Source organism: Prunus avium, chromosome 7, assembly GCF_965620075.1.
Source record: "Prunus avium chromosome 7, drPruAviu1.hap1.1, whole genome shotgun sequence".
Classification (NCBI taxonomy): domain Eukaryota; kingdom Viridiplantae; phylum Streptophyta; class Magnoliopsida; order Rosales; family Rosaceae; genus Prunus; species Prunus avium.
The window spans coordinates 30,956,728-30,984,033 of NC_142290.1; the positions used below are offsets into that span (position 1 = coordinate 30,956,728).

Here is a 27,306-nt window from a genome sequence, read left to right on the forward strand (position 1 = left end):
TAAGAACAATCGCCTATTTATATACAACTGATTACACTTAAAGTTTTATTCTATGTACATACGGTGTGAAGTAGCCATTCATGCACTAATGTGAGGATTAGCCATATGCTTGTTATTGTACCTGGCATCCATCATTTCCTACTTTAGGCTCTCGATGTGTTTTTTTTTTCTTTTAAATTTACGCATATATGATATTCGAACTTAAAATCTATTTCAAGACCTGAAAAATTGTGACAGCATAAAAACCTAGCTGATTTCCAATGTCACTCGGTTAATTTAGTCAGCTCTTGATCGAACAGTAGTAGACATGAAAACAATTTTAAATATTTACATCTCAACTAATGTTTCATCTCAATTTTTAACCGGGACTTATTGCAACCAACTATGAATGCTGGATTTTAGCCAACTGATATTATTAGGAAAATCCTCCGAAAAAAATATTATTATTAGGAAAATAGAGCTGTGGTGAGTAGCAGATATACACAATGTGCGGAATGGACTCTTGATTTTGCCTGCCTCGTCTCCTGTGTGTATGTGGTCTTCAATTCACTTTCTTGGCCCGATGGCATAGGCTCAGACTGCTTCAACTTCAATTTTGCCACTTTAACCTAACAACAGGCCGAATAATTGGTAGATACTTTTGCTCCTTGTCTGCAACACATTCAACATACACAAGTCAAAATTAGGGCACCAGGAAGATGTCAACAAACACAAGCAATAATTTTGTACCAGCTAAGTTGATCAAGCGAGAATTTTCAATCTGAATATTAGCAAAGGCTTGCAAATAGAAGAACCAGTTGATCCAATGCAAGAATCTCCATCATAGGAAAAGTGAAACTACATGGTTTCATGCATTTGATTTTTAATGTGGAAACTGGTTTCTTGTGAGACGTACCAGTGATAGATAGTCGCCCCCCCTGCCAAATCCTTTCATCTGTCGACTCGGAGAATGTTGTTACATATGGTACCCCTGGTAACTGACTCTCTTTGAGGATCAATCTTCCATTGGCCATCAACAATGAATTTTATCTGCAGTTAATAACATATCACATTTAGGCACAGTTATTCAAGTTTGTATTCTCCTTGCCAAAAGAGAAAAAAGTTCATATCTTTTAGCTGCTAGATCTGCATACCTCATATATCCCTGGATAAAGCCACAGCATTGTTGACCAAAGTCTGGTTTTCCTGGAAGAACATGTAATCCTATTGATCAGTAAGCTCATTTTTCCACTATTATTTTAGCGCCAAGTAGATAAAACAACATGACAACTTCAGAATTTTAAATGAAGGAATAGCGAGACAATAACCAACAATAATATGTCAAACTGATTATGATGATTCTTCAGGAAACATATATGTAAATTAGGCACAACAGAACTAAACAAAATAAAGTTCTGATGCCAAATTATACACAGTTTTGAAAATAAAGAGACTGTTAAGACCTTGATCCAGTGGGGCCTATGATACCAGATGATGGTTGTGGATCCATTTCAATCTGATGATGCCAACCATTGAAGCTACCAGTCACCTCCACAATCTCACCATCCCCACAGTACTGGATCTCAACCTAATAAAATCAGGAAATTGGAGTCAGCAGGTGTTCACATATATTAATTACAACCAAAGATCCTGTCACTAGTTTCGCTTTGTCAATACATGGAATCTTTTAAAGGGTATCAAAACAATGATAAAACTCAGAAAGAAACAGTGGTCATATCTTTTTCCCAAAGGAAATTACTATGCCATGCAAAAGGTGTATGTATGAATAATGAAAAATCAGGGAATGATTAATAGGCCTCATTGGTCAGAACATCCTACTCAAAGCCAAGATGCTCTAATAGCATAGCTAATTTATACAAAATACATCCAAAAGAAATGGCGGTTGTTATACCTCCACTAGTCCTGAAAGGCTTTCTTCAGCAGCTAGTAACTCCGCGTTTTTTTCGGAGACGAGCTTTTGCGCTTTGCTGATTGCTGTTTCAGCATTGGTTTGCAACTTCGACAAAGCAAGCTAAAGCAAGAAATAAAATGCATAAGAAATCAGATGAGTTATCATATTGGCCATAAAAGTATGAACTTCCCACAGAAAAGAATTTTTAAGCAAACAGAGGCAAACTGACATACATGTTTCTATATGGATACTTGCACAAGGTCTTGCCATAAAAACTAAATGGAGCCTTCAGAAATAGCTAATATACCTTTTCCTTCTCGATCTGTTCTTTCAACCGACACAATTCCATCTCCTTCTGATGCTAAGAAAAAGAATATAATCAAAATTATGATCAGCAGTTCACGTAAAAAAGGTCCAGGCATAAGCAGAACTTTAAGACAAATACTAGTACCAGCATGAATTTGAGATTACTAATATCAAGTTGATCCTCCCGTTCACTTGTCTGTAAAACAGAATCACAAGTAATACTGTCGTCAAAACAAACCAATCAAGATTGATGTTTGAAGTAACATAATTTTGGGATAAGTAATGACCTTAACATCAGAATCCTTTCCAGATAGAGAACTTAGCCCTTCAGCTGATGAACTGTCATCCCTACTTTATAAATATTAAAAAAGTTACATTGATGTACCACAAAACCATAGTAGTGAAATAGCCTACAGTAGTGAAAAACTATGCAGGATACTGTCCAGTCATGCATCACAATTTGAGCTCCAGTTCCATAGGAGCATAATCTAAAAATAGGTGATTCTGACAATGTAACTCTTTGGAATATCACAAAAAAATGATCATAGATCTCCACATCCTCCCTTCTTTACCTTTTCACCATGCAAACGGATTATCAAAGTAATTATTACAGGGGAAAAACAAATAAAACAGTATAAAATGCATCTCTCTCTCTCTCCCCACAAACGCGCATACAGAGAGAGAGAGAGAGAGGGATTGCAATGTTGATGTCCACTTCTAGCAAAGGAATGACTAGAATCATGGTATAAATTATGAAATGAAAAATGAAATAATGTACTGTCACGAACGAGATTTAAATCGTTGAATTAGATTAAATAGTAACAACATGCATAATGGAAAGAACAATTGAACATTAGAGAAAACAACAGGAAACTTTGAGCAGATGTACAAACTACCAACCAAAGAGAGGCATCGATTGTCGTAGAAGGCAAAAGTTGCTTGGATGCTGATGTCCTCTGATTCAATGCCAAAGTTGCATCACTTCCATCAAGTGCAGATTTTGAGTGCTCTGAAACAGGAATTCTTATTTGAACCTCTTCAGTGTTTCCAAATTTACTCTCTTCATTGATATTTTCAGCCTCATTACCAATTAATATGCCATAGATTTTATCTGGGCATCAAGCAGCTCATATATTTCAAAGAAACAAAAAAATAAAAATAAAGGTGAAATAATGAAAAGTAAGCATACATGTATGGTAAAAGACATCATAAAAGGTAAGCATTTGTGTAGTAACAAACAGTATGAAAGATAAGCATACATTTACAGTGCACCTGAAGTAAAAAAGGAATGACATATGTTGCTGAACAATATTAAATGTGTTTAACTTTGAAAACAAGGTCCCTTAAGGTAAGTTACCTTCAACTGTATCCAGGTCTCCATTCTGCATAAAGTTTGCCACCTTTTCATCCAAGGACGAATTGCTTGGAGATTCTAAAGGTGCAAAACTATGGTGATCAGAGTTGGGAGTTGGTTCAATATTTGAACAACTAGAATGGTCTTCTGCAACTGAAACTTCGGTTAACGAGGAATATTCTTCAGCCATATTATAAAGCTCCGCATCCTGACCTCTGACCTTTCCATCCGATGACAAACCAGCCACAGATTCTACAGGCATGCTAGGATGACCACCAGAGTTCAGATTCAAACCAACATTTGAACCAAAAGAATCGTTTTCTTTGACAGGAACAGTGGCTGGCAAGGATGAATCGGAGGAAATTTCTAAAGGCATATTACTATGATTTTCCATAATTGGAACACTGGTTGACACGTAAACATATCCATCCACATTATTCACCTGCTCACTATGACCTAAATTATCCGAATCGACTGAAGATTCCACAGGTGCATGACCACTGTCATCGTGGTTTGGATCTGGATCGATAATCAAACTACCAGAACTGATTTCCAATGTTGAAACTTCACTCAACAACGAGAAATCCCCAACGACATCATTCACCTCTTGATCCTGACCTTTTAAATTTTTAAGAGGCTATCAGTAACAGTTGCATATACTGCATAATAAATTAATAACGCGTTTCACGCTCAAATAAAAGAAACAATATATTGACCTGTTATTATTACTTTAGGATCATTGGTTGCATCCTGTATTCCAGCCACGCCGTTATCCACATTACCATTTATATCTGTTTTTGTTGAGTCCGCAAGAAGCTTTCTTATAAGTTTATATCCTCTCCGTCTGACAATGTTTGCAAGGTCATTCCTATTAACCATTTTGGACAAAACAGATCAGTCAAAGTTGCTCTGATTTTTCCAGTCTCCAAGTCAAAACTATATATAAATATTAAACTTAAACTTCCCGTTGCTGCTAAGGCCAAAATTTCTTGAAGAAAAGAAAAATATGGCAACAAGCAATCTGAAATTGATAAGTGAAACTTTGTAGAAAGTTCTCGGAAAAGTAACTGTCGAATTTTACAGAGAAACCCTAATCAAGCAAATTGAATAAAATTCTAGTAAAAATACAACAACAAAAAACAAAAAATTATCAGAAAAAGTAATGGAAGAACCTTCCGTGCTGCGAGAAGTCTCTCAAGGAGGGCACGTGATCTTTTGGAAGTCCAACCGCAGTAAGAAACTCCCGGAGCTCATTGCGGAGCTCCTCATTGCTCTTCACCTTTCGACTAAAAATTTCCCAGGCAAAATTAAAATGAGAGTGAAGAAGAAGAAGAAGAAGAAGAAGAAAGAAGAGTAGAAATGAAAGCGAAGAGTAAAGGAAGATGTAAAAACCTGGTCTTCTTCTTCACTGAAGAGGCACGAACCGTGAAGTGTGGTGGAGGTAAGCGTTGTTGCTGGGCGGCCCATCTCAGCTGCTTGGGCTGGTGTTTGGGGTCGGAGAAGACGAGATTCTGAGAAAAGAGGGTGAGGAATGCGGGAAGGTGAGAGACGTTGGCCGCCATGCCTCCTCAGTCATCACTCGTCAGTGATAAAGTTGTGTTTTGTGAGCGGGCTTTTGCAGGATTTCAGGCTTCGTCCGATGGTTCTAGTGGTTTTCACATTTGGCAGTTATTATTTTGGGATTTTGGAGGATAGTAAATTTTGTTTTACGATGTAAAAATCACGGTCCATTTGATTATGTTAAAAGTCCAAAACACGACGCAAGGCCCAAGTTAGCTTTGGAACCCCAAAAATATGCTCGTCCAAGTCCAATCGAGAGAGACACGGCTCCATATATAATCATGTCGTATTTGGATTGATCCTCATGTTCGACAGCAAAAAGGAGTTTGTAACTCAAGTGGTTAAGAGCAGCTATTCTTACATCCGAGGTCTTGTATTCGAATTCCCCAACTTGTAACATTACTTGTATAAGCGGTTGATCCTAATTCGACATGTATTCATATTCGCGGATCTTATCATATTTTGTATTCCTGTAAAAGAATAATCAACCCAAACCCTATAACTTCATGTCATTGTATATTTACTTTGTTGTGTCAAAAACCTCTTGAATGGGATTGGATCGGTAGGTGTAATCACAGTTGTACCGAGCCCGAGCCTAAATGTGGGGTAAAATTTTCTTGGGACAGTTTTGGCCCAAGCTCAGTTTGGGTATTTGAAACTCAAGCTTTCATTGGATCTAGGCCCAAAGGCCCTTTAGTTGTCCGACGCCCTCATGAAGCACGTGAACACAGACGCAAACCCGAGCGTGCAAGTTGCAACAAATGAAGGCCTTTGACCCTTTCCAACAACCATGGGGCCAACACGACCTAATCAACAGCCGTCTATCAAATCAAGATAATTGATTGATTGAGCCAACGATCCCAGATCATGATGGGTGCGTGCGATTTTGAACGAGATTAAACCACCTGGTCCCACCTAAATCAAACCAACGTTTCCCGATGCAGATTTAGAACAAAAGTCTTCTGTCACGCGCCCCGTGACATTGTCATTCTCATTTGAGTGAGTGTGTCAGTAAGACTTGTGTTTTGGCAGAAAAACTTACTTGTAACGAGTACTATTTTTCTATCTCTAGTCAATAACATAATGATATATGGAAAATTTATTTCATATGTCATTGCGTTATTGACCGAAAATTGCAAAAAGTGATATTTTCGTTGCATAAAAGTCTTTCTCAGGCAGCAGGTGATCATGACCGTTGTTCTCCTATTTTTCCTCTCTTTCGTTTTTTCGTTGAAATTTTTCTGTATTAGTCCGTGAGTTGATTTTGACCGTTGATGTGCTGTGAGTTTTATAAACGTCAACGTTAAAATTAACACTTGCGTACATGAAGAGGTCCAAGGAGGGGGACTCAGGAGACAAATGTAAATGACATTATAAGCGCTAATTTCTAAATAGCTTTTAAGTGAATGTGGAATTATACAAAGTTGTATTATTTTAAGAGTGAGATATGGAGAACTAGTCGTATTTATATTTGATTTTTAATTCGATCACTATCATTAGTATAGTATTGTATTAATGATCACTAATAGACATTGAATGAAAGAAGTTATCGTTTGTTCTTATTTTCATAATTATTCAAAATGATGAATCCACCAAGGAAGAAGCAATCAAAAGAAAGGTTCGACTCCTGCGACCTAACGCTAGCCTTATAATTCTGTGCAGTAATTTTCATATTTGGAATGCGTTAGAACATTCATATGTTATTTAAAATAATGCGATAGACGAATTCGCAATGTTGAAATTTTGTATGCGCTAATTATGTGGATGTGTCCACCAAACAGATATTTTTAATGAAAACAATTATTATATACTATCCAAATGATAATATGCTCAATTTAAAATATAATTGGGTCTAAAAAAACCATATATAAATTATTTAAAGTATATTTTCTAATAACATATGATTCCGAAAGTGCTCGTTGACATTAGGTTTGGAATTTTTTTTTTCCCCACTAAAAAAATATCAACTATAATGTATGAACATCATATTATTTTATTTCTGGATCAATTATGCAGTGATAAAATCCAATACATAAATTAATATATCTTTAATATAGGATTATCATGATTAATTAGCATACTTATAAATAATCATACCTAAACTTTGGGAGTTAGGCGTTGTCCAAAGAATCACTAATCTTAGAAAATTTGCGTCATAAGTAAGAGGTTATGATGAGTTGCATGCATGTGTTGTTAGGTAAGATAGATAACAACTAAAGTCGATCTAAAGCATGCATGCATTTAAAAATAATACGTATTCCATGTTCGGCCATTTATTTTTAGCTAAAACAATCTACTTGTTGCTGTCTAGCTCGTCCTTGCTTCATTACATATATATATATTCTCTCATAATGAATATTGTATTATTAATTTCCTTTATCCCATTAATTTATTTTGGACGGCAGTATATATTTAATTCAGCATAGATAATATTAAAAATAATAAGTGAAGCTAACTTGTATAGCATGACTAGCTGGTATAAGGAGAGAAGTATAGACAATTTGAAACCATATATATTGTAAGTCAAATAAACAAAAATATGGCTGGCAAATGTCATGGCGTGTCTCTTTCAAGTCATGACATTTGACACTATAATGATTTATTGTTGTGAGCCGCACTTATGGATTTAGCAATTTACGATGACTCTGGAATGTTAGATTCATGAGCAAAAGATGCATTTGTGGACGCTGATTATGTTCAACTCAGACATCTTAATTATGTGTTAAATTAATTTGAAATAGATCTAATATTGACCTAAGCCAAAATTTCTACGGAAAAAAAGTAATTGGGAAAGCATAAAACTCGAACAATCTAGGTTTGAAAAAGAGGTCAAGGCACTTTTGCATGTTAGGTAGGAAGGTGCAACGACAATGAATCACAAGAACATTTTCAATATTTCACTTACAATAATATTAAGAAATTCAATCGATGTGACCCCTTTTTTTTCCTTCTATAAAGCCATGAATATATGTCACATGATTGATCTATATATATACTCTAAAATTTTCCATGGACCACAATTAACTTTACCAGAAGACTCCACATTGGCAATTTGGCAAATATATTCGAATCATAAGCGTATCAATGTCAGCGATGAAATATTATTTTTCTAATTGTCTACTTAATTAAAATAATATGAGAGAGCCTTGTTTGTCAAACACACCCTTAACTTTGCTTTCTTGTGTTTTTATCCATTAAAAAAAAATTATAAAAAAAAAGTTGGTCTCACCCGACTATGGCAATAATGCAATGCAAATGCGTCCAAATTCAGATTTACTTTAAAGCAAATTTCACATGGTTTCTATTCTAAGTGTCATTATCAAATATATAACCTGCATGCATGACCACAGAGCGAAGCTAGAATTGTAAAGTTAGGGAGCCGAAGTAGAAAATACAAGTATATAAGCACTTAAGCATTCAATAAAAATATATTTAGAGTTAAATATTTATAATTTAGTCATGTATAATCTGTTTTAGAGGGATCTATAACTTAAATTATAAGTTGTTTATTACAAATTCTATATATTATATTTAATATAATAGAGAAAAGATAAAAATATGGGGGGCTAAAGCCACTTCAGGCCTAGGAGTGGCTCCATTCCATGGCAAATTTATATGATGCCTTAACTTCAGATCAGCTTTGGCAAAAAGTTTAAATATGTATATTTTTAAGGCCATTAAAGTTGAAATATTGTATAAAAATGCCTAACTATTGGACTGATGTAAAGCTAATGGGTTCTTCCTTTATTAATGAACTTTGACTTTCTACACAATAATGATGTTTATGGATTTTTTTATATGTGAATGTTCAGCCTTAATCTCAAGATGTTTTAGAACCTGATAGTGTTCCAATAATACCCCCATGCTGCGAGATTAGGAACACTTAAACAAAGGTTGAGTTTAGATTAATGTTCTAATTATTGCTACGCATTACTCTAAACCCATGTGACGTGTACGTATGATTAACTGACGTGGCATGAATATATTTCCTTGATTATCATATCACACTACAATTCGTAATTCAATACCTCACTTCATTATCTCATATCGGTTCACTATCTAACCTATTCCTAACTTCCTCTATTCTACGTAGGTTAAAATGCCATAAACTTTTAATAATATTATAAGTGCCTAATTTTGGGTTTGTTTGGGAGTGCTTCTGGATAGACTCAAAGTGTTTTTTTGACAACTAAAAGCACTTCTGACAGCGTTTAGCAGAAAAGTTTAGAAATGCTTTTGGGTCATAAAAACGCTTTCTGGAGAAACACCTATTAAGTGCTTCTTCATTTGCTTCTTCAGGAAGCACTTGGATTTTTTATGAAAATTCAAGAATTTTTTAATAAAAGCACTTTTGTTAGAAGCAATTATGAGCACAAGCACTTTCTAGAGAAACAATCACAAACGAGCCCTTAATTGTTTAGTCTCTTGAGCAGACATTTATCTTCATTTCGTGGAAAGGACGATAAATTTTAAATAATTTGACCACAAAAGGAAGCCAATTATAGCACGATTCTGAAGCAGTCACTTAAAAAACAAAAAAAAACAAAAACCCTTCCTGAAAGGCCAAAGTTCATTTATACGTCCTGCTTTTCTAGCAAGGGAAAAAGTTTAGACTTTAGAGAGCTTTTACTTAATTCTCCTTACCTTGCAACACGGGACCATTCTAAGATACAATATTGTGAATTTTCTTGCCCTAGCTATGACTTAGCGACCGTCCATAATAATATGAACATCAATTAAAATACATGAAAATGTGATGGACCAAGAATCACATTGCACAAAATAAAATGTTACCAAGGTTGAAATTTTGGGGACTAATCTCTATATTCTACGGAACCCTAACCACAAAAGTACTTATTGTTGATGGAAAATGGAGAAAATTCAGTACATGGTTTTGGAAAATTGAAGCTTTGGTGAAGCTTTTTTTTAATACTAAAAGAATTCACAAGTTATGACTTTGTTTAAGGTCCTCGAGATTAACGTTAAGTCGTATGCCAAATATGACCGACCCACATTCATTTATCGGCCACATGGTATCTCATTTATAAAAAAAAAATTATTTGGTGACTATGTCTTTATTTCCTTTGGTAATTTGCTTGTATAATTGGGGAAGAAATTGCTACATACCTAAATTTCAGCCAAATTCCTCTTCTCTAAAATGGCATTTTTAAAATCGATATCTAATCCAATTAAGTCTATTTTTCATATTTCACACCCTTCTCTCGAATTGAATAAAACTTTGAATCGGATTAGATGGGCCTATTTTTTCGGTTTGGTTGGATTTTGAACAATCTTAAGAATAAACAACCTCATGCACCTCACTTCTCTTAAGCCAAAGGGTCAAGTTTTAAGGATACAACTCCTCTAGACTCACTATAAAAGGCACACACTTGCAACATCATTTAAAGGTAATGTTTATTCAAAAGTAAAAAAGAATTTTGATTATGTGTTCTTTCCATTTCTCTAAGCATCCCTAAATTTTTCTAAGCTCGACCAATCGAAAGGTTTTAAGAAGACATCCAAAGTAGTACCGTATTGGTCACAATGGTCAATCTCTTCTTTTGCAAGGGATCTTTGGTCAAATTTTTAACCATTAATTATACATTAATTACTAGTTTTTAGTATATATGAAGTATATATCACTTTTTTTTTGGTCATTCAAAAGTTTGAGTGAACGACCTCAAAGGAATTATAGAACAATTTATATTTCTCCAAGTGTTGGCCACAACAAATTGATTACTAAGTCTAGTAAGTTTTTGTTCTACCAAATAAAGCTTGTCATTGCCACGTGAAGTTGAAAGTTGAAAGGGTTTTTAACTGTAGACGTCCTTGAACTTTTCCCCTAGTTGCAATTGGGTCTGTGAACTTTTTTTTGAGGTAGTTACATCCTTTAACTTCACAAGTAGTTCCAATTAGGTCCTGTCATCCAAGTCTGTCAATTTGTCCATCAAAATGAGGGGTAAAAGCGTTCTTTTGAGTTCCAAGATTCTCCTTTGTTGGATAATCCCGCGTGTGAACCTCCATACTCTCTCCTTCTCATTCTCCTCCACATTCACCCCCATCCCCCTCAAGCTCTCCTCCTCCTCCGCGTTGGCTGACGTGGCCAAATCCAACAACACCCTCAAAACCACCGCCGGTGATGTAGAGAAGATCGGGAAGTTCTTCGACAAGCCGTCAGTCTTCGACTTCTTCATCAATCCCACCATCGACCTCGACAAGAAGCGCAAGGCCCTCGACGAAATTGCCAAGTCCTCCACCCTCTAGCCCCACACTGTCAATTTCCTCAACATCCTCGCAGACGCCAAGTGAATCGACCTCATAAACAACATTGTAAAGCAGTTCGAGGTGGTTTACAACCAGACATGGAGCTGGCCATCGTGAAAACTCCAATATACCCCTCACAACAAGAGCACGTACCATTCACACGGTCAAACTCGATGGATTCTGTTACGGCAAGACCCATTTGGAAATACTTGTCGAGTTAAAAGATGTAATTGCCTTAAAAAAAAAAAGTTCATGAACCCAATTACAACAGGAGGCAAAATTAAGGGACGTTTACAGTTAAAAATCCAAAGTTGAAACCACTAATCAAAGATGCATGAATTTTGCCATGAAACATCGAAGTTCTTTGAGGTATTTTTCTTATTAGTAAAAAAAAAGTTAAAAAAAATTATGGGTCTGGGTGAATTATGTCATACTCATTTTGCTACTGGTCGATCATTCACACCACAAAAATCCTTTTATTTTTATTTTTATGAAAATGATATTTATCTCTTCCTTCTCCCCTTCATTTTTCTTTTGTAATTATTTTGGTAATTTATGATTGACTTTCAACTACATTAATAAATGCTTGGTAGAATATTGGACTTCCAAAACTGTAAATAAGTTCACCAATAATGACTTGGCACTTGGCTTGGAAATTATAAAACAAATAGGCCATCGCTTTCATAAAAAAAAAACCCTAACCGCACTCTGGCCCCCTTTTTCCTTGCCGACAACCAACCGCAAGGAAGCTAAGGGGGGATTGTGTCTCTCCTCGGGAGAGTTGTGATACCCGGTGGCTGATGTTTTGTCTCTGTGTCAAAGTCGGCAGCAGCAGCGATGCTGGTGGTAGTTGTTGGGATGTGATGCTCTGCGCCGACCAAAGAACTATGCTTGGTCATTGGAGGTTTTCTTTGTCCGGTTCTGAGTTGAAGTAGAGTGCTTCTCAGGGGTCCTTTTAATGTTGTTTATGTGTTTCTCCTACGTGTTCTCTACTGGTTTATGCTATGGTATGCCTTGCAGTTTGTGTGGGTGTCAAAGGACTATGATTTTGCTCATAGAATGCTTCTTTTGACAGTTGGGATGTTCTACGGTCCTCTCATGTGGGTCTACTGTGTTGGTCTATAATTGCGATTCTCATCGGAGGTCTATGTGTTAGTTTTTGTTTTTGATTTGTTCTTTTATTGTAATGGTCCAAAGTGATCTGAATCGGACTCTCTTGTTAGTCCATAACATGTGTGGTGCTCTTTCCTCCCCTGAGGTTTGTCCTATGAAGTTGTCCTAGAAAGATTTTAACGAGGCCACTGTATCATGTCGTTCTTTGTACGTCTTTAGTTCTATAAATGAATTCTCTTTCTTAAATAAAATAAAATAAAATAAAAAGGCCATTCCTCATGTTATCTCATAATAATGAGTATTGTGTAAATTTACAGAATTATAAAGACATAGCCCAAAAATACATGTATAAATGTTATATTTAGTTATTTATTAATTTATGCATAAGTACATTTTGTTACACATAAAATAAATAATACATTGTGGTTTGAGGTTCAAATCCCTTCATAACACATTAGTAGTGTGTGTGCGAAAACTCCTCTTTCCCCCTTCCTAATTTTGACAAAAATAAATGATACATTGTTTGTGCAGAGCCATTATTTTATATCCCATCAGCACTGAGCGGGCTAAAGGCTTTGGATTCTTTGTGGTGTTGGAGAAGAAAGAGACCAAGTAAGGGGGGTAGACCTGGGAGAGGAAGGCCTATTATTACTCTATTTGTTTATGATGGAAAGTTCTGATAGGCTACTAGGCCTTCTAGGCTCCCATTCCTAATCAAACACAAAGAGGGGTTAGAAAAAGTAGTGATGATTGAAATTAGAGAGCCTGTCCTTTGACTTGTGCTCTCCTCAATAAATAATATCCCCAGCAGTCACCAAAAAGTCCTTCATTGAAACAAGAGGTAAAGGCAACAACTTCCACACAAAGTATTCACCACAAGCCTATTTGAAAGGGTCTTCTTCTCTTCTCTTGGTCACTCAGCAGCAGGCAGAGATCAGAGGCACAGAGAGAGAGAGAGAGAGAGAGAGAGAGAGAGAGAGAGATGGGGAGAGCTCCTTGTTGTGACAAGGCAAATGTGAAGAAAGGACCATGGTCACCTGAAGAAGATGCGAAGCTAAAAGAGTACATAGAAAAATATGGGACTGGAGGGAATTGGATTGCTCTTCCACAGAAAGCTGGTAAGATTTTCATTTTTCATTTTGCTTATTTTGAACATGTAATCATTTTGATGATATGTGTTTGTATGGTTTCTTTCCATCCTTTTCTGGTTTTGTCCCTATAGTCTACAGTTTGTTTGTGATAATTACTGAATGGCTTTTGGTTGTTTTCAACTGCAGGTCTTAGGAGATGTGGGAAGAGTTGCAGATTAAGATGGCTTAACTATCTGCGGCCCAACATCAAACATGGAGAATTTTCTGATGAAGAAGACAGGATCATCTGCAACCTCTTTACTAACATTGGAAGCAGGTACCTTATAATTTCTCACCCATTTTTTTTTGTCAAATATCCCTTTTTTCCCCCTCAGCTTTCTCTTTTTCCTTCATATATTTCTGGGTCCAGTTCTTTACCATTTTCCCCACCTGGGTTTTCAATGTTTGTTCTTTGACATCATCTATAAAGAAAAAAGAGTGTTTGGGACAGAAGAAAAGTTACATGTACAAAGAAAATATACCATATGAAGATACATTTTAATTTCTTCAGTTCATTGCTTGCATGCCAAGTTTAGATCTTTTATGATAATATGCAGTCACAGTTTCTTGTGCTCAGTCACATTTCTTCTCATGGAACTTAACCACATCAATGCGCAGGTGGTCCATAATAGCAGCTCAGTTGCCAGGCAGGACTGACAATGATATCAAGAACTACTGGAACACCAAGCTCAAGAAGAAACTCATGGGATTAAATATGCTTCCATCCCAGATAAAATCCCACTCAGGCACCTTCTCATCTCTTCTTCATCTTCAAGCTTCATTATCATCATCTTCACCATCATCATACAGAGGGAGCAACAACAGCACTGCTTATTATGCACAAACCAGGTCTTTCTCTAGTGCTTTGGAGCCCATTTCATTTTCACCAAGTCTTCTGAGCAGAAGCTCAACTAATGCTGCTTCTGTTCTTCATCAAGTGCACCAAGAGAGGTTTGTGGGTAGAGCCATGCAGCATAATTACCAAGTCAAAGATAACATCTTGATGTTTGGGGGTGAAGCAAGTTGCAGCTCTTCTGATGGCAGTTGCAGCAACCAGATCAGCCAGTGCAGAGACAGAGAGTATGAATATAATTACAATTTCTTCAATGGTGGGGAAGGGCACCAGAAAATCATGCTACCAGATGGGCTTAATGGGTGGAGATCAGAGAAGCAGAATGGCAATGGGATTTGGGAAGATCAAGCCCCATTAGATTATGGCCTTGAAGAAATTAAGCAGTTAATTAGCAGTACCAGTAGTTGCAACAACTTTTTGTTTGATGAAAACAAGACAGAGGAAAAGGCCATGATGTACTACTGATGCTGACTGTGAGTAAAATCAAAAAGATTTGAAGAAGTAGAGGAAGGGATGGGTTGAAGATATTCAGATTTGGACTGGGTTTTGGGTGGAGGGGTTAAAATGTTTCTGATAATGGATGCACTTTCTTGACAGTACATGGTAAAAAAGTTTCCTTTGTGCATTTCTTTTTGGGAAATGATGTATTTATGTAAGTACAGTTTAACTGCACTACCATTAATCAGGCATGCCATGAAAATCAGAGAGAAAAAAACCCATCATCTTTTAAGACTGAAACCTGCAATCTTAATGGCCAAGTATCCTTTTTTTAGTCCTTTCTTTTCTTCTTCTTCATGGTCTTAAAAAATTCAACTTGAATCTGGTCCTTAGATCTTTTATGGATATTATCATCTCAGAGTTTTTCTGTTTTTGAGTTAAATTTGTTTTTTAAATGACTTGATGTTAATCCCAATCTCAGTCTTAATAAATTATAGAAGCAACAATATTATAGAATTGAAGGGAGGCATATTATGCCAAAACGAACATCTCATTGGCGTCATCAGTTACATCAGGGCCTCGTTTATGCACTGCCAATGGCACACGTAACATGATAATTTGTCACGGTTGATAAACTAGTGCTCACTATTTTATAATTTTATCTATTTCCCAATATTTTAGCCAATAAATCTATAATTCCCATCTTCCATATATTTTTATATCTTATATGAAAAAGAAATCAATTTATTCTCTCTCCTCCTCTATTTTATCTCTGCTTGTCACCCTTTTCCTCTCTTCCCTGCTAATCACTGGCCAATAACGCTATGATACGTATAATAACATTTTCACATGACATAGCATTATTGGCCAAAGATAACAAAATACTATTATCCCCGTTGCAACTAAATTTTTCTCCTTCCGAACCGGTGCATATGGCATGCATGGTCAGATATTTGGGCATGGGAGCAAATAGGAACACTATTTTGTCTTTAGAGGCCTTGGAACTAACGCTGATTGTGGCATGGGTTTGAGGCTCAAACATAAATTATATTAACATAATTTAAAACTGGGATTTTTTAAATCAGAGCCTGCAGTCAAGCAGCATATAACATGTAAGGTTGGCCGTCAATAATTGATTACACTCTTGATGGAGACTTAAGAGGTAGTGAGAGGAAAGATGCATGCTCGAATTTAGAACCCTAAAAAAGAGAGCAAAAAAAGGGGAACACAACAGAGATTCTCAAGAGGAAAACTGAACCCATTTGAAATGCCAGGGAAGGTTGATGTGTTTTGCTGTTTTGTTTTCCACAAGAAAGACAGAAAGCAAAGATTGAAGATAAATGCATTGCATTGACCTCTTCAACTTGTTTTGTCTGCTTTCTGCTAGTAGATTAGACTAATGGGTTTTGCCAGCTATAGGCATTATATAAAATGGATATTAAAAAAATTTAAATTGTCTTTAAAGCAATGGGGAAAGGTTACTTATTAGGAATGTCTTTTCTAGTGGAATGAAAAAGGTAAAAGTTTGAGGCACCAACTGACCCATGAAGTTTCTAAGCAACTTTTTGCCAAATTATGCTGTGCAGAATGGACTTTTGGATGTTTGCAAGCAAATAGATATATGTGGCTTGTGACCAGCCTGTTGTCCATAGGCAAATAGATATTGCAAATCTACTAATCATAATTCTCCTCCAATCAGTTCTTATCTTGAGTTTTGTTTGGCCAATTACTCAAGAATTTTTTTTGTTTTTCTTTTTAATGACTCAAGATTTTAGCTAATCAAGCAGATTTTAGAGGTCTGATCTCGGGGATTATACGTATTGCTCGAGATACCTATTCATCCCAAAAAAAGAAAAAAAAGAAAAAAAAAGAAAATCAAAGACAATGTTGAAATTTTGAAGTACATAATAACTATGATTAATCTTCTATAACACATACAACCGCACAATATTTTTTTAAAAAGAGGGCAAAAATTTTCAATTAATATTTTCAATGAAAAAGTTCAAATTGAATCTCAATAAAAGGTGAGAAGATTAAGTGGGGTATGTTCTCTTTTGTTCCTTTCCCTTTTCCCAAACATAGAGCTTTCAATACTTTCATTCTAAAAGAAAACCTTTCTGGAGATCAGAAGAAAAGTTGGAAGAATAAAATTGCATTGACCTTCATGAGTAGAGTGCTAAAACGGTCGTTGATTCAGAGCAAGCCATGTCCTCTAAGTACAGGAATTTAAGATGAAGGCCCCCAGTGGCTCTCAGTTCTTAGAAAAAGCCAAATTGCCCTGGACCAAGAAATAACCAAGAAATAATTATTTCAAATTTGGCTGCTTTTCAATTCTTCTTAGTGCAATGAACTTGGCAGCAGATATTCAGTCCAAAAACAGAATTAATGCGAAGCTGAAAATTGGTCCCCCATCTGTATAGGGACTTCAACATTGCTAATTCCTCCTTCTTAGGGCTCTATGATCACATTTCACAGAGTCTCTAAAATTTACTGCTAAGCCTCCTGATGGAAAGGTTGTTAAATTATTTGGACAAATGGAAGAGTAAACATCAAGTAATCAATAAGATAATGACACTTGGCGACACCAATAAGATACATCGATTGGGTATTGTACATGGGGATATTACAGCAATTTTATGTACAACATGCACAAATAATGGTTAGGAAGGGGTGGTGCAATCTTGGCTTTTTACAAGAAATCCCATTGCCAATAAACTTTCTCTACAATTCCTCCACCACTCTTTACAGCAAGGTGAAGTGTTTCAGAAGCAGGAGGAACCCCCCAGAGTAATGGCACTGCAACCGTCATTCTTAGCTTTTCATGCAACCCACCTTTCATTGCTTTCTCTGCAGCAACAACCTGAATTTGACAACATAAAAGGTATATTAATAAACAAAAGCTTATCCACGACACCAGTCTTTGGAGTTCAGGCATGCATAAAAAATTCTCAGCTAACTACGAGATACATGTAAACTAGCCACGATATCAAACGTGCAAAATAACTGTCTATGAAGCAAGATACAGTGACCACACCAGGTGGGGAGAAATGTGCCAACTGGAATGACCCCTTTCCTATGGTATGCAGAATGCTTGCTACATCCCCAGGTACTAAAGGTAACCATTTCACGTTTTTTGTTTTGTTTTCTGTGTGGAACCATTTAACCTGTTCAAACAACATCTACCCTAATTCTATATGTCTTTCACTTGTTCCTTTTCTTTTGTTGTCCCCAATCCTTCTGTTCTCTCATCTCTCTTTTTTCCTATCCTGGCATTATTGAAGTGTTCCCATCTTTCCTCTCCTTGTCAAGCAGTGGCTAGTTCAGTTCATGAGACTAGCTTTGTTAGCAGTTCAAGAAATCCTTTTGTGTGTGGATCTTCCATAGTCACAAAGCTTCACTTTGAAGGATTGACCCCCAGATAAGGAGTTTCTTGAGTGGTGACTATTGCAGTATTGATCTCCCTGACTTGAAACTCTTAGCATTCCATCTAACTTACAACCATCAAGGACTGTTATCCTGTACTAACGGGAACTTTAGCTTTATTGGCAAGTTTCATCGCTCTCTTTTAGTCCTACCTCCACTCAGAATGGCAACAGGAAAAGAGAAAGCTGGCTTGCCACAAAACTTGTATGGTTCCACCTCTGGAGACCCATCTCCAGTAAGACATCTTTTACATAAACTAAATATCTTCCAAAGAAGACAATCTAAGGATTTAAATAAATCTGTTTACTTTACTCTGCTTCCAGCCAGCATGTTTATATGTTTGTAATGAAAATTTCAAAGTGCAATTTATTAGACAAGACAAGGCCTAATACAGTTTTGACTAAAAACTTGAATTTACCGCCATTCCGATCAAAATTCTATTTCCACTACTTGAATTGGAAATTAATAATACTAAGCAATTAGTAGTAATGATGTATGCAAAAAATACATAGAGAATTGAGAATTCAATATAACCCCACAAGAAATAAATATATCCTTTTGGCATGGGTTTCATTGCAGCTCTTAGACCATAAAACATGAATAAGTTTTTGGAGACTGAATTATCTTATCAAATGACTTTCTTATAGTAAAACCATAAGGCTAGGAGGGAGACAGGGTATTGAGAACAAAAATGTTCCTTTGGTCCTCAACAACAATCAACACAATGAAATGATTCTGAAGTGAAAAAGGAGTTAAACAGTAAAAATTTGTGAGATGGAAATATGGCATACCTCACCACCATGCTCCAGCACAGTGTCTTCCACAACATCGCTTAGCATCTCAATGGAACGGCAAAACCCAAAGATGCATAGTTTCCTGCCCGTATCAAGGCCCTAGAATGACAAATTCTCACATACATAAGACAAAGCACAAAAGAGAAGCAAAAAAAAAACATATAAACGATCAAATTGCAGCTTAAACAATAGAAAAAATAGTGAAAAGGTTTGTTTACATTTGTTGCTGCAATATCAAAGAGAGCACCTAGACACAAACCCTGCTCTGTATCCATGTAATCACTCTCCTGAAATCGCTGAAATCTTTGATTAGCCTTTGACCTCCCTTGCTTCTTCTGTCAAGCATACACATTCAACTAGATGATTTAACAAACAACTTTAGTACTCAAAATGGAGTCTGAAGATTTAATAATATTTAGGCCTCGAAAACGCTATACTGTCATACTAATTTCTCATTGTAAGCAATATAATCATAGCCCATAAGGGTCAAATACAACATAAAAACAGGGGCAGACAGATTACTAAAGTAAGAAACTTTATGCTTTAGAGAAAACAATTAAGATAACATACATTTGAGGAAGTGACACGTCTAGGGACCATGGAGCCTCCAATCTGAACGAGCCCATCAGTAGTGAACAATGTGACTCTCTCCTCAGCAACCCATTCAATTTCTGTCAAACATGGAAACCCAAAAATATTAAAATGAAACCCAATTGCTTGGAAATGATATTTTATTATTTATATATGAACATGATGTAAAGAAGGGTATCTACCGGAGTCATTGGACCAAGGAAAGAAGCCGAAGAGATCGTCGGGTAAGGAATTGGACGAATCGGAGGAGGATTTGGCGCGAAACTGGAGAAGGCGAGAGGGGCAAGGATGGGAAATTGGGGATTTGGGAGGGAAAGCAGCGGAGAGAGAAGAGAAAGATGAGTCCTTGGCGCGAGAGAAGGAGGGGAAGGAAGAGAAGGGTGAGAAGCAAAGAGCAGCCGAGGTTTCAGCCATTGAAGAGAGGAAATTGCAGAGAGAGAGAGAGAAACGGAGAAGAAAAGAAAGGAAATGACATGAAAGAAAGAAAAAGGAAAGGGAAAGGAGGCGAGTTTGACGCCACATGTGGTGGATGGCCACGTGTAACAACCGGACGTTTAATTCGTTGCTAACTTGTACACATGCCACATTGTTGGATAGGAAGCTTCAAAGTTCAAAACTCGATCTCATCGTCATGTGCGACGGACGTTAGCATTTAAATTATCTAGTTTATTAGGAGGAGATCGAACTCGAATGTAAAAAGATTATAATACTATTCTGACAAACTAGCCAAACTAATATCTGCATATAAAATTTTGAAGCTTGATAAATATTTGGTTAGATTCGTAAAAGCATATTAATATGTCACGTGTTTAATCTCTTTTCTATAATTTACAATTTTATACAAGCTAATATTACTGTATTAGTGGCATGGATTCTGCAAGAGGGATTGAAACCTTATTATTCTAATGTGGAAGGGTTGAGAATCCGAGATGAAGTTTGTTGGATCTATTCAATAACGACGGGTTTGATTATGTCTTTTGTGCTTTCTTCTTATCAATTACAGTATCATTCATGTCTTTTCGTTGCTGCAAAGTGGCTTTCCTAATGTTTTCTACAAAGGGCACCGTCATTGTGATGGGGTTATTATTTGGATTGATATGGTTGACTTGATTTATTAATCCTAAGCATGATTGTGTGTTTTGCCCTTGCTTCGATGGATCCTAAATTAACACAATTTTTTAATACATGTATGACAACATATATGAATACAAGGAGACTATTTTCTCTAAAAAATTCTAAATCCTCTCACGTTACAACCAAACGACGTTAAAACAACCGTTTTAACCAAACGATGTTAAACAACTGTTTTAGATTAAGGAGCCAAGCCATGCTCTTATATTAATAATACATTTTCATATTTTGTGGTAAAAACAGAATGTAGCTAGAAAAGAAAATGCTATATCACAACTAACCCTCAAACTCCATGAATATGGAGGAAGGAGGGCAAGAAAACATACAGAGAGCAGATGTAAGAAAGAAGCTCATAACCTTATATTATTTCATTAGAGTATAACCTAAAAGCCCAATCTAGTATCTTAGTAGGCCTAGCGACATCTCAGCCCACAGTTATTTTGGGTACACAGAGGCAGGCAAGCGAGGTTTGGCTTGTGCAAACAAAGGGCTAGCCTTCTTCAAGTAAATCTGATCCTCAGTGAAGTCAATCTTGTCCACATCTGGCGGCAAGCTCCATGAAAACTCTTGCAGGAGCCTTGCAAGGAGCATCACAACTATGGTGGAGCCGAGCCCAACGCCCATGCAGCCTCTCCTTCCAGTAGAGAAGGAAACGAACCTCAGGTCATTCTCTTCCAGGTCAACTCGTTGGTCAACAGCTCTACTCAGATGGCGTTCTGGGTTGAATCTCAATGGCTCTTCCCACACTCTAGGGTTGCGCCCAAGCCCTAAGCGGTTTAAGATGACATTGCTGCCCTTAGGGATGAAGTAGCCTGCCACTTCAGCATCTGCGATGGACACGTGGGGGAGGTTGAATGGTCCAACTGGATGCAACCTCATAACTTCTTTTGCACATGCCCTTATGTAAGGGAGGTGAGGGACATGGGATTCTTGAACAAGAGTCTTTTTTCCCACTACCCTATCTAGTTCCTCTTCTGCCTTTTTTAGCATCTCAGGTTGGTTGAGCATTTCTGTTAGAGCCCACTCTGCTACATTGAATGGACTGTCCACTGTTGAGAGCTGCAGCTCCTAATCATCCACAAGATATTTATGATCAGTTGGGTTTTTTTTTTTTTTTGGTACTAATTAATATTTATGTTTAATATCATCCAAAAATTCATTTTAGGTTCAGAATGAAGCATTTATTGGGTGTAGTGTTTAATATATCATCCACATGTACTTAAGGAATGATGAATATGTCTCGTCTCGATTCAAAGTCTGACAACATAACATATAAGCATTTTATATGCTACTAAATTTACAATAAGATAAATATATAGTATAACACACTACTACAAAAAGGGCAAAAGACGACCAGAAAAAGACGACGGTAGAACAAAAAACCGTCGTTGTTTTTAAAAAGACGACGGTAACAAAAAACCGTCGTGGATAAGTGACTTAAACAACTAAAAAATGGAGATACTGTTGATAATTTTTTTATAACGACGCACACAAATAAAAAAGCGTCGTCTTATTAAAAAGCTTTTCTTTAGAGTTAAAATCTGACAAAAAAACAACGACAGCAGGTATGACAAGCGTCGTCTTTTAAAAATCAAGTGTCCTTTTTTTGGTAAAGACATGGTTGTTTTGAAAGAACTGTCGTCTATTATAAGTAAAGACGACGGTTTTTTTTATAAAAAATGTCGTCTATTATATGTAAAGACGACGGTTTTTTATAAAAAGGGTCGTCTATTATATGTAAAGACGACGGTTTTTTATAAAAAGGGTCGTCTATTATATGTAAAGACGACGGTTTTTTTTTATTATAAAAAAGGGTCGTCTATTATATGTAAAGACGACGATTTTTTATAAAAAGGGTCGTCTATTATGAAGTAAAGACGACGGTTTTTTAAATAAAAAGGTTGTCTATTATATGTAAAGACGACGGTTTGAAAAATAGCGTCGTTTGAAAAACTTTTTACGTCGCTTTTTAAAAAACTATGACGTTGTTATGTGTGTACAACGTCATTTTAAAGAAATCATGGTTTAGAAATGCGCTCTTCGATAATCATCGACGGAAAACAAAAAAACCGTCGTTAACAATATAAATAAACATGACGCTTATTACATCTATACCCTAAACCCTAAACCCTAAACCCTAAACCATAAAATATAAACCCTAAATTATATATATATGTTTAAATAATTTTAGAAAAGGGATTATGGTTTTACGGCCTAATATATATTAACCATAAACCCTAAACCCCAAAAATAAACCTTTATCCCCCTAAACCCTAAACCCTAAACCATTAAAGTATAAGTGATGTTATGACTCACGAAAACATTTTTCTTTTTGGTGGTAATTTTAAATTTGTATAACTCAAACTTAATTTTTTAAAGCTTAAGGGGGAAGAAAATATCTCAATGACTTCATAGGAGTTGACATTGCATTTTTTGGATTTATTTTAAATTTATTATGAATATTTCGAATTAAATAGAATAAAATATTATTAATAAAACCCACAAACCAAGTCGGCATTAAGAAATTAAAGACGTTGTAAATCATAATAAACGACTTAATTTTAAAACAAACGAATGACGGATTATGTAAAGACGACGGTTTTTTATGAAAAGGGTCGTCTATTATATGTAAAGATGACGGTTTTTTTTAAAAAAGGGTCGTCTATTATATGTAAAGATGACGATTTTTTTATAAAAAGCGTCGTCTTTTAAAACACGCTAAAAAAAGGCCGCTTAAGTGAATTCGCGCTCAACAAATTTTCAAATTTTCCCTCGTCTTTGAAAACCTTATCTCTCATTAACAAGCGTCGTCTTTTAAAACACGCTAAAAAAAGGCCACTTAAGTGAATTCACGCTCGACAAATTTTCAGATTTTCCCCCGTCTCTGAAAACTTTATCTCTCCCTCCTTGAAACCTCCTGAGCTCCTCTCTTCTTGAAACCCTCCTGAGCTATCTGAAACACTCCATCTCTCACCTTTCTACTCCTCATACGTACCTACCAGCCATCGACGCCATCGAAGCAGCGACGCCGTCAACGCCATCGACGCAGCGACGCCATTAACGCCATCGTTCTTCGCATCAGTCATCACTAGCCGCCATCGACGCCATATGCACAGTCAAAAACATATCTAGAGACCTTGCGAGATGGAAAAATCCTAGAACATCAGATCTGGTCTTCGATGTCGCCTGAGGTTCGATGACAGATCTCCATCACGCCTTCTTGGTGAGCTCTCGCCATCCACGTCACAGAAGCAACTCTAAGTTAGTCAAAATGTTCTTCTGTATTGTGTTACAAATGAACTTTTCCTGCATAAGCTTATGCTTGTATAGATGATGCATATTTTTTGTCAGTTAAGATGACCTTGAAAACAGATCTAGAGACCTTGCGAGATGGGAAAATCCTAGAACATCAGATTTGGTCTTCGATGTCGCTTGAGGTTCGATGACAGATCTCCATCGCGCCTTCTTGGTGAGCTCGCCATCCACGTCACAAAAGAAACTCTAAGTTAGTCAAAATGTTCTTCTGTATTGTGTTACAAATGAACTTTTCCTGCATAAGCTTATGCATATTTTTTGTTAGTTAAAATGACAGCAAGATAATGTAATCTTATTGTGGTTTTTGATTGCTCAGGTAAGATGACATGGCAAATAGGTGCTGCAGCTTATATCAAGTGCAGCTCAAAGGCCAAGATGACAACTTAGAAGAATATAAGATCCATTTGACCAAGATGACTTAGAACACTACTCCAAGATGACAGCTGAATGTGGAGAACAAGTACAAATTGTGGAAGATACAACAACCATAGGTTAATGCTTTGGATATGGTATTTTGTAATTATAGGTTATAATGTTATAAATATGGTATTTTGTATGGATATAGTAGGAATCAAGATTGGTAAACAATGTAATTACAATTGAATCTTCAAGTTTTATGAAAGAAATAATTTTTTAGGATATCTAAAATGAAATTAGTACATCATTTTTACAGATAATAAACGGCGATTTTTTGGAACAAAACCGTCTTTTTTAGATTTAATAGACGTCTTTGGATATAATAAACGACGGTTTTTTCAGAAAAAGTGTTATCTTTACATTTAAATAGACGACGGTTTTTTCAGAAAAAGTGTCGTCTTTACATTTAAATAGACGACGGTTTTTCAGAAAAAGTGTCGTCTTTACATTAAATAGACGACGGTTTTTTCAGAAAAAGTGTCGTCTTTACATTTAAATAGACGACGGTTTTTTCAGAAAAAGTGTCGTCTTTACATTAAATAGACGACGGTTTTTTCAGAAAAAGTGTCGTCTTTATATTTAATAGACGACGGTTCTATAAAAAAAAGTGTCGTCGTTACATTCAATAACGACGGTTTTTTCAGAAAAAGTGTCGTCTTTACATGTAATAGACGACGGTTCTTTTAAAAACCGTCGTTTTTACATATAATAGACGACGGTGAATTACCGTCGTAGTTTGACTTTCAAAAAGACGACTGTCGATTTAACGACGGTTTGAAAAAGAAAAAGACGACGGCGTTTCCCCGTCGTCTATTTCAATTTTTGTAGTAGTGACAATAGATTGTTTACCGTGGTTTGCGCTTTGATCTCTTCATCTGATAATAAGGGTTGTCCATTTGCATCTTTGAGTGAGATGAAAACATCAAGCAGGTCATCAGGCTCATTCCTCTTGCCATCTCTCCATTCTTGTAACCTCTCTTTCACAATAGGTTCTTGATGCTTCTTGACAATGTTCATAGCCTTCCTTACCTTTTTCTCGTGCCCATTGATGTCAAAAACTCTCAGCCAAGGAAGATAATCAGATATGCAGAATGCGTAGGCATAAGTGAGCAAAGTAAGAAGCGCAGAGACATGTTCTTCTTCTTCAACACCAGGCCCTCCATCCTCACTCCCTTTGCCAAAGTACGTTCTGTTAAAAATCATCTTTCTCATGATACTTCCTGAGTAAAACTGGGCTGCAATTCTCACATTCACCACTGCACCATTTTGATTGGCTGAGCATTGGTTATACAGAAACTTAACCAGGTTATCAGCTTCTTCGTTTCTCTTACCAAGTAGCCAATGAACCCTAGACGGGTTGAACGCGTCAGCAACCAAAACCCTTCTCATTTTCTTCCACTGGTCTCCCCAAGGCCCAACCACTGTGGTCAAGTACCCGCTACTTAAAGTTTTAGTGGCCATTGTGACGGGTCTCGATGTGAAAACTGCATCATTTTTCTTCAAAAATTCCCTAGCAATTTCTGGTGAAGTTACTGGGATGACATGAACATTTCCTAGGCGTATGCAGGCAATGTCAGTGTTGAGTTTTTTCATGAGGCTGTGGATCCATCTGTGTGCTGGTCTGTTCCTCCACATTTCCGGCAAACAACCCACAATTGGCCATGGGCTTGGGCCTGGAGGGAGAGGCACGACTAGGACGCTATTTTTGTTATGGGTTCTGAGTATGAATTTGACAAGAAACATAAAAATAATGAAAGCAAGGGAAAGAGCAATTGGAGACGTGAATTCAGAATCTAAGAACAAATAAGGCAATGAAGAGGATATAAAATTTGGGCTGCAGGTGTTGTTTGTGAAGGTTTCTTCCATCTCAAACCCAAGTGATTAACGTGCTGCTGCTGAGCTTGTTATTGCAATGTTCTTGTTATATATAGTGCTTTGGGCTTTCTGTGTTTGGTGTGAATTAGGCTATTAAAGACATGACTGCTCGACAGAAAATTGCATGCCTGAGAGAAGTTGGTAGAGATTTATGTCTAGCTAGATGGAATGATACGAGAATTTTGAACATATGCTGAGCAACCTCAAACTGGTTTGGACCCTAGCTACCTGCCTTTTCAAATTACTTCAATTAGGCATATTTTGCCAACCCAATGAATCGACTTGACAAAACCCGAATTCCGATCAAGTTGGTTTTTGGGTTTGTTAAGTTGGATTATTAGTTTGATTTGTTTGCTACTTTAATACGTGTTAAGTTCTTTGTGAGGTGTAGATTTGAGATGATGTGTATATTTCTGGATTATTGTTTGGTTAATCAAGTTCTTGACATGTTTTACTTGGATTATACTTTTGTTTTTTCACATGTCTCAGATGATGGAGACAGATGTGGGAGTCACCAAGAACGACTCGAGAATACAAAATAGAAATTGTAATTAATCAGTTATTGAATTGTAATGAAATTGCAATCAAATCATTTTTCTTTATTCAATTGTTTACTCTAAGCCTTTGAAATAAAAACAACATATTTTTCTATTGTATATATATTTTTTTTTTTCCAAACGAAGAGAATTTTATTAAAGACGAATAGCAATGTTTACATCGCTAGCTAAAATATCAAAAATCCACTCAGGCCACACTCGGTCCCAAACGTGGTTACCACCTACTCTAGACACAAACGCCGCAACCTCATGCGCTGCCTTATTGCATTGGCGGGGAGTAGCCATAAAAACAAC

The 27,306-nt window shown here is 36.4% G+C and overlaps 4 protein-coding genes across 9 annotated transcripts; 1 reads left to right on the forward strand and 3 right to left on the reverse strand.

Moving 5' to 3' along the window:
• Window positions 1-228: 228 nt before the first annotated feature.
• Window positions 229-5,209, reverse strand: LOC110746232 (5'-AMP-activated protein kinase-like protein). 6 transcript variants are annotated; one of them, XM_088244881.1, is made up of 13 exons: window positions 4,944-5,209; window positions 4,724-4,837; window positions 4,268-4,419; window positions 3,555-4,169; window positions 3,098-3,206; window positions 2,485-2,545; window positions 2,343-2,393; window positions 2,199-2,252; window positions 1,892-2,011; window positions 1,443-1,567; window positions 1,134-1,185; window positions 896-1,029; window positions 229-651 (listed from the first exon to the last, which is right to left on the reverse strand). In XM_088244881.1, the coding sequence occupies exons 1-12, from the start codon at window positions 5,111-5,113 to the stop codon at window positions 931-933; spliced, it is 1,722 nt and encodes a 573-aa protein (XP_088101007.1). In that variant the 5' UTR covers window positions 5,114-5,209; the 3' UTR covers window positions 229-651; window positions 896-930. The 6 variants fall into 6 exon arrangements, with proteins under 6 accessions (XP_088101007.1, XP_088101006.1, XP_088101005.1 ...); XM_088244880.1 differs by having other exon boundaries at window positions 2,485-2,548; XM_088244879.1 differs by having other exon boundaries at window positions 2,199-2,246; window positions 3,098-3,308.
• Window positions 5,210-13,383: 8,174 nt separating this feature from the next.
• RAX2 (Duplicated homeodomain-like superfamily protein) lies at window positions 13,384-15,278 on the forward strand. The gene is made up of 3 exons (XM_021968969.2): window positions 13,384-13,606; window positions 13,766-13,895; window positions 14,237-15,278. Exons 1-3 carry the CDS (start codon window positions 13,471-13,473, stop codon window positions 14,934-14,936), a joined length of 966 nt encoding a protein of 321 aa, XP_021824661.1. The 5' UTR covers window positions 13,384-13,470; the 3' UTR covers window positions 14,937-15,278.
• A 2,168-nt stretch (window positions 15,279-17,446) lies between these two features.
• On the reverse strand, window positions 17,447-20,205 carry LOC110765744 (D-tagatose-1,6-bisphosphate aldolase subunit). Its single transcript, XM_021968956.2, has 5 exons — window positions 19,900-20,205; window positions 19,697-19,797; window positions 19,345-19,461; window positions 19,124-19,225; window positions 17,447-17,769 (listed from the first exon to the last, which is right to left on the reverse strand). Exons 1-5 carry the CDS (start codon window positions 20,129-20,131, stop codon window positions 17,599-17,601), a joined length of 723 nt encoding a protein of 240 aa, XP_021824648.1. The 5' UTR covers window positions 20,132-20,205; the 3' UTR covers window positions 17,447-17,598.
• Window positions 20,206-21,184: 979 nt separating this feature from the next.
• LOC110765955 (tryptophan N-monooxygenase CYP79A68-like) lies at window positions 21,185-26,464 on the reverse strand. The gene is made up of 2 exons (XM_021969207.2): window positions 25,430-26,464; window positions 21,185-21,916 (listed from the first exon to the last, which is right to left on the reverse strand). Exons 1-2 carry the CDS (start codon window positions 26,444-26,446, stop codon window positions 21,284-21,286), a joined length of 1,650 nt encoding a protein of 549 aa, XP_021824899.2. The 5' UTR covers window positions 26,447-26,464; the 3' UTR covers window positions 21,185-21,283.
• Between the last annotated feature and the right edge of the window lie 842 nt (window positions 26,465-27,306).

Coding starts and splice junctions, on each gene's coding strand:
- LOC110765955 (XM_021969207.2), bottom strand. CDS start 26,446: ATGGAAGAAACCTTCACAAACAACACCTGCAGCCCAAATTTTATATCC. Junction 21,917..25,429: donor AGATCAAAGCGCAAACCACG/GTAAACAATCTA, acceptor GTGGATGATTAG/GAGCTGCAGCTCTCAACAGT.
- LOC110746232 (XM_088244876.1), bottom strand. CDS start 5,113: ATGGCGGCCAACGTCTCTCACCTTCCCGCATTCCTCACCCTCTTTTCT. Junction 4,170..4,267: donor TCCTAAAGTAATAATAACAG/GTCAATATATTG, acceptor AAAATTTAAAAG/GTCAGGATCAAGAGGTGAAT. Junction 1,186..1,442: donor ATAGGCCCCACTGGATCAAG/GTCTTAACAGTC, acceptor ATGTTCTTCCAG/GAAAACCAGACTTTGGTCAA.
- LOC110765744 (XM_021968956.2), bottom strand. CDS start 20,131: ATGGCTGAAACCTCGGCTGCTCTTTGCTTCTCACCCTTCTCTTCCTTC. Junction 19,798..19,899: donor TCCTTGGTCCAATGACTCCG/GTAGATACCCTT, acceptor CATGTTTGACAG/AAATTGAATGGGTTGCTGAG. Junction 17,770..19,123: donor TGCTGGAGCATGGTGGTGAG/GTATGCCATATT, acceptor TGTCAAATTCAG/GTTGTTGCTGCAGAGAAAGC.
- RAX2 (XM_021968969.2), top strand. CDS start 13,471: ATGGGGAGAGCTCCTTGTTGTGACAAGGCAAATGTGAAGAAAGGACCA. Junction 13,607..13,765: donor TGCTCTTCCACAGAAAGCTG/GTAAGATTTTCA, acceptor TTTCAACTGCAG/GTCTTAGGAGATGTGGGAAG. Junction 13,896..14,236: donor TTTACTAACATTGGAAGCAG/GTACCTTATAAT, acceptor ATCAATGCGCAG/GTGGTCCATAATAGCAGCTC.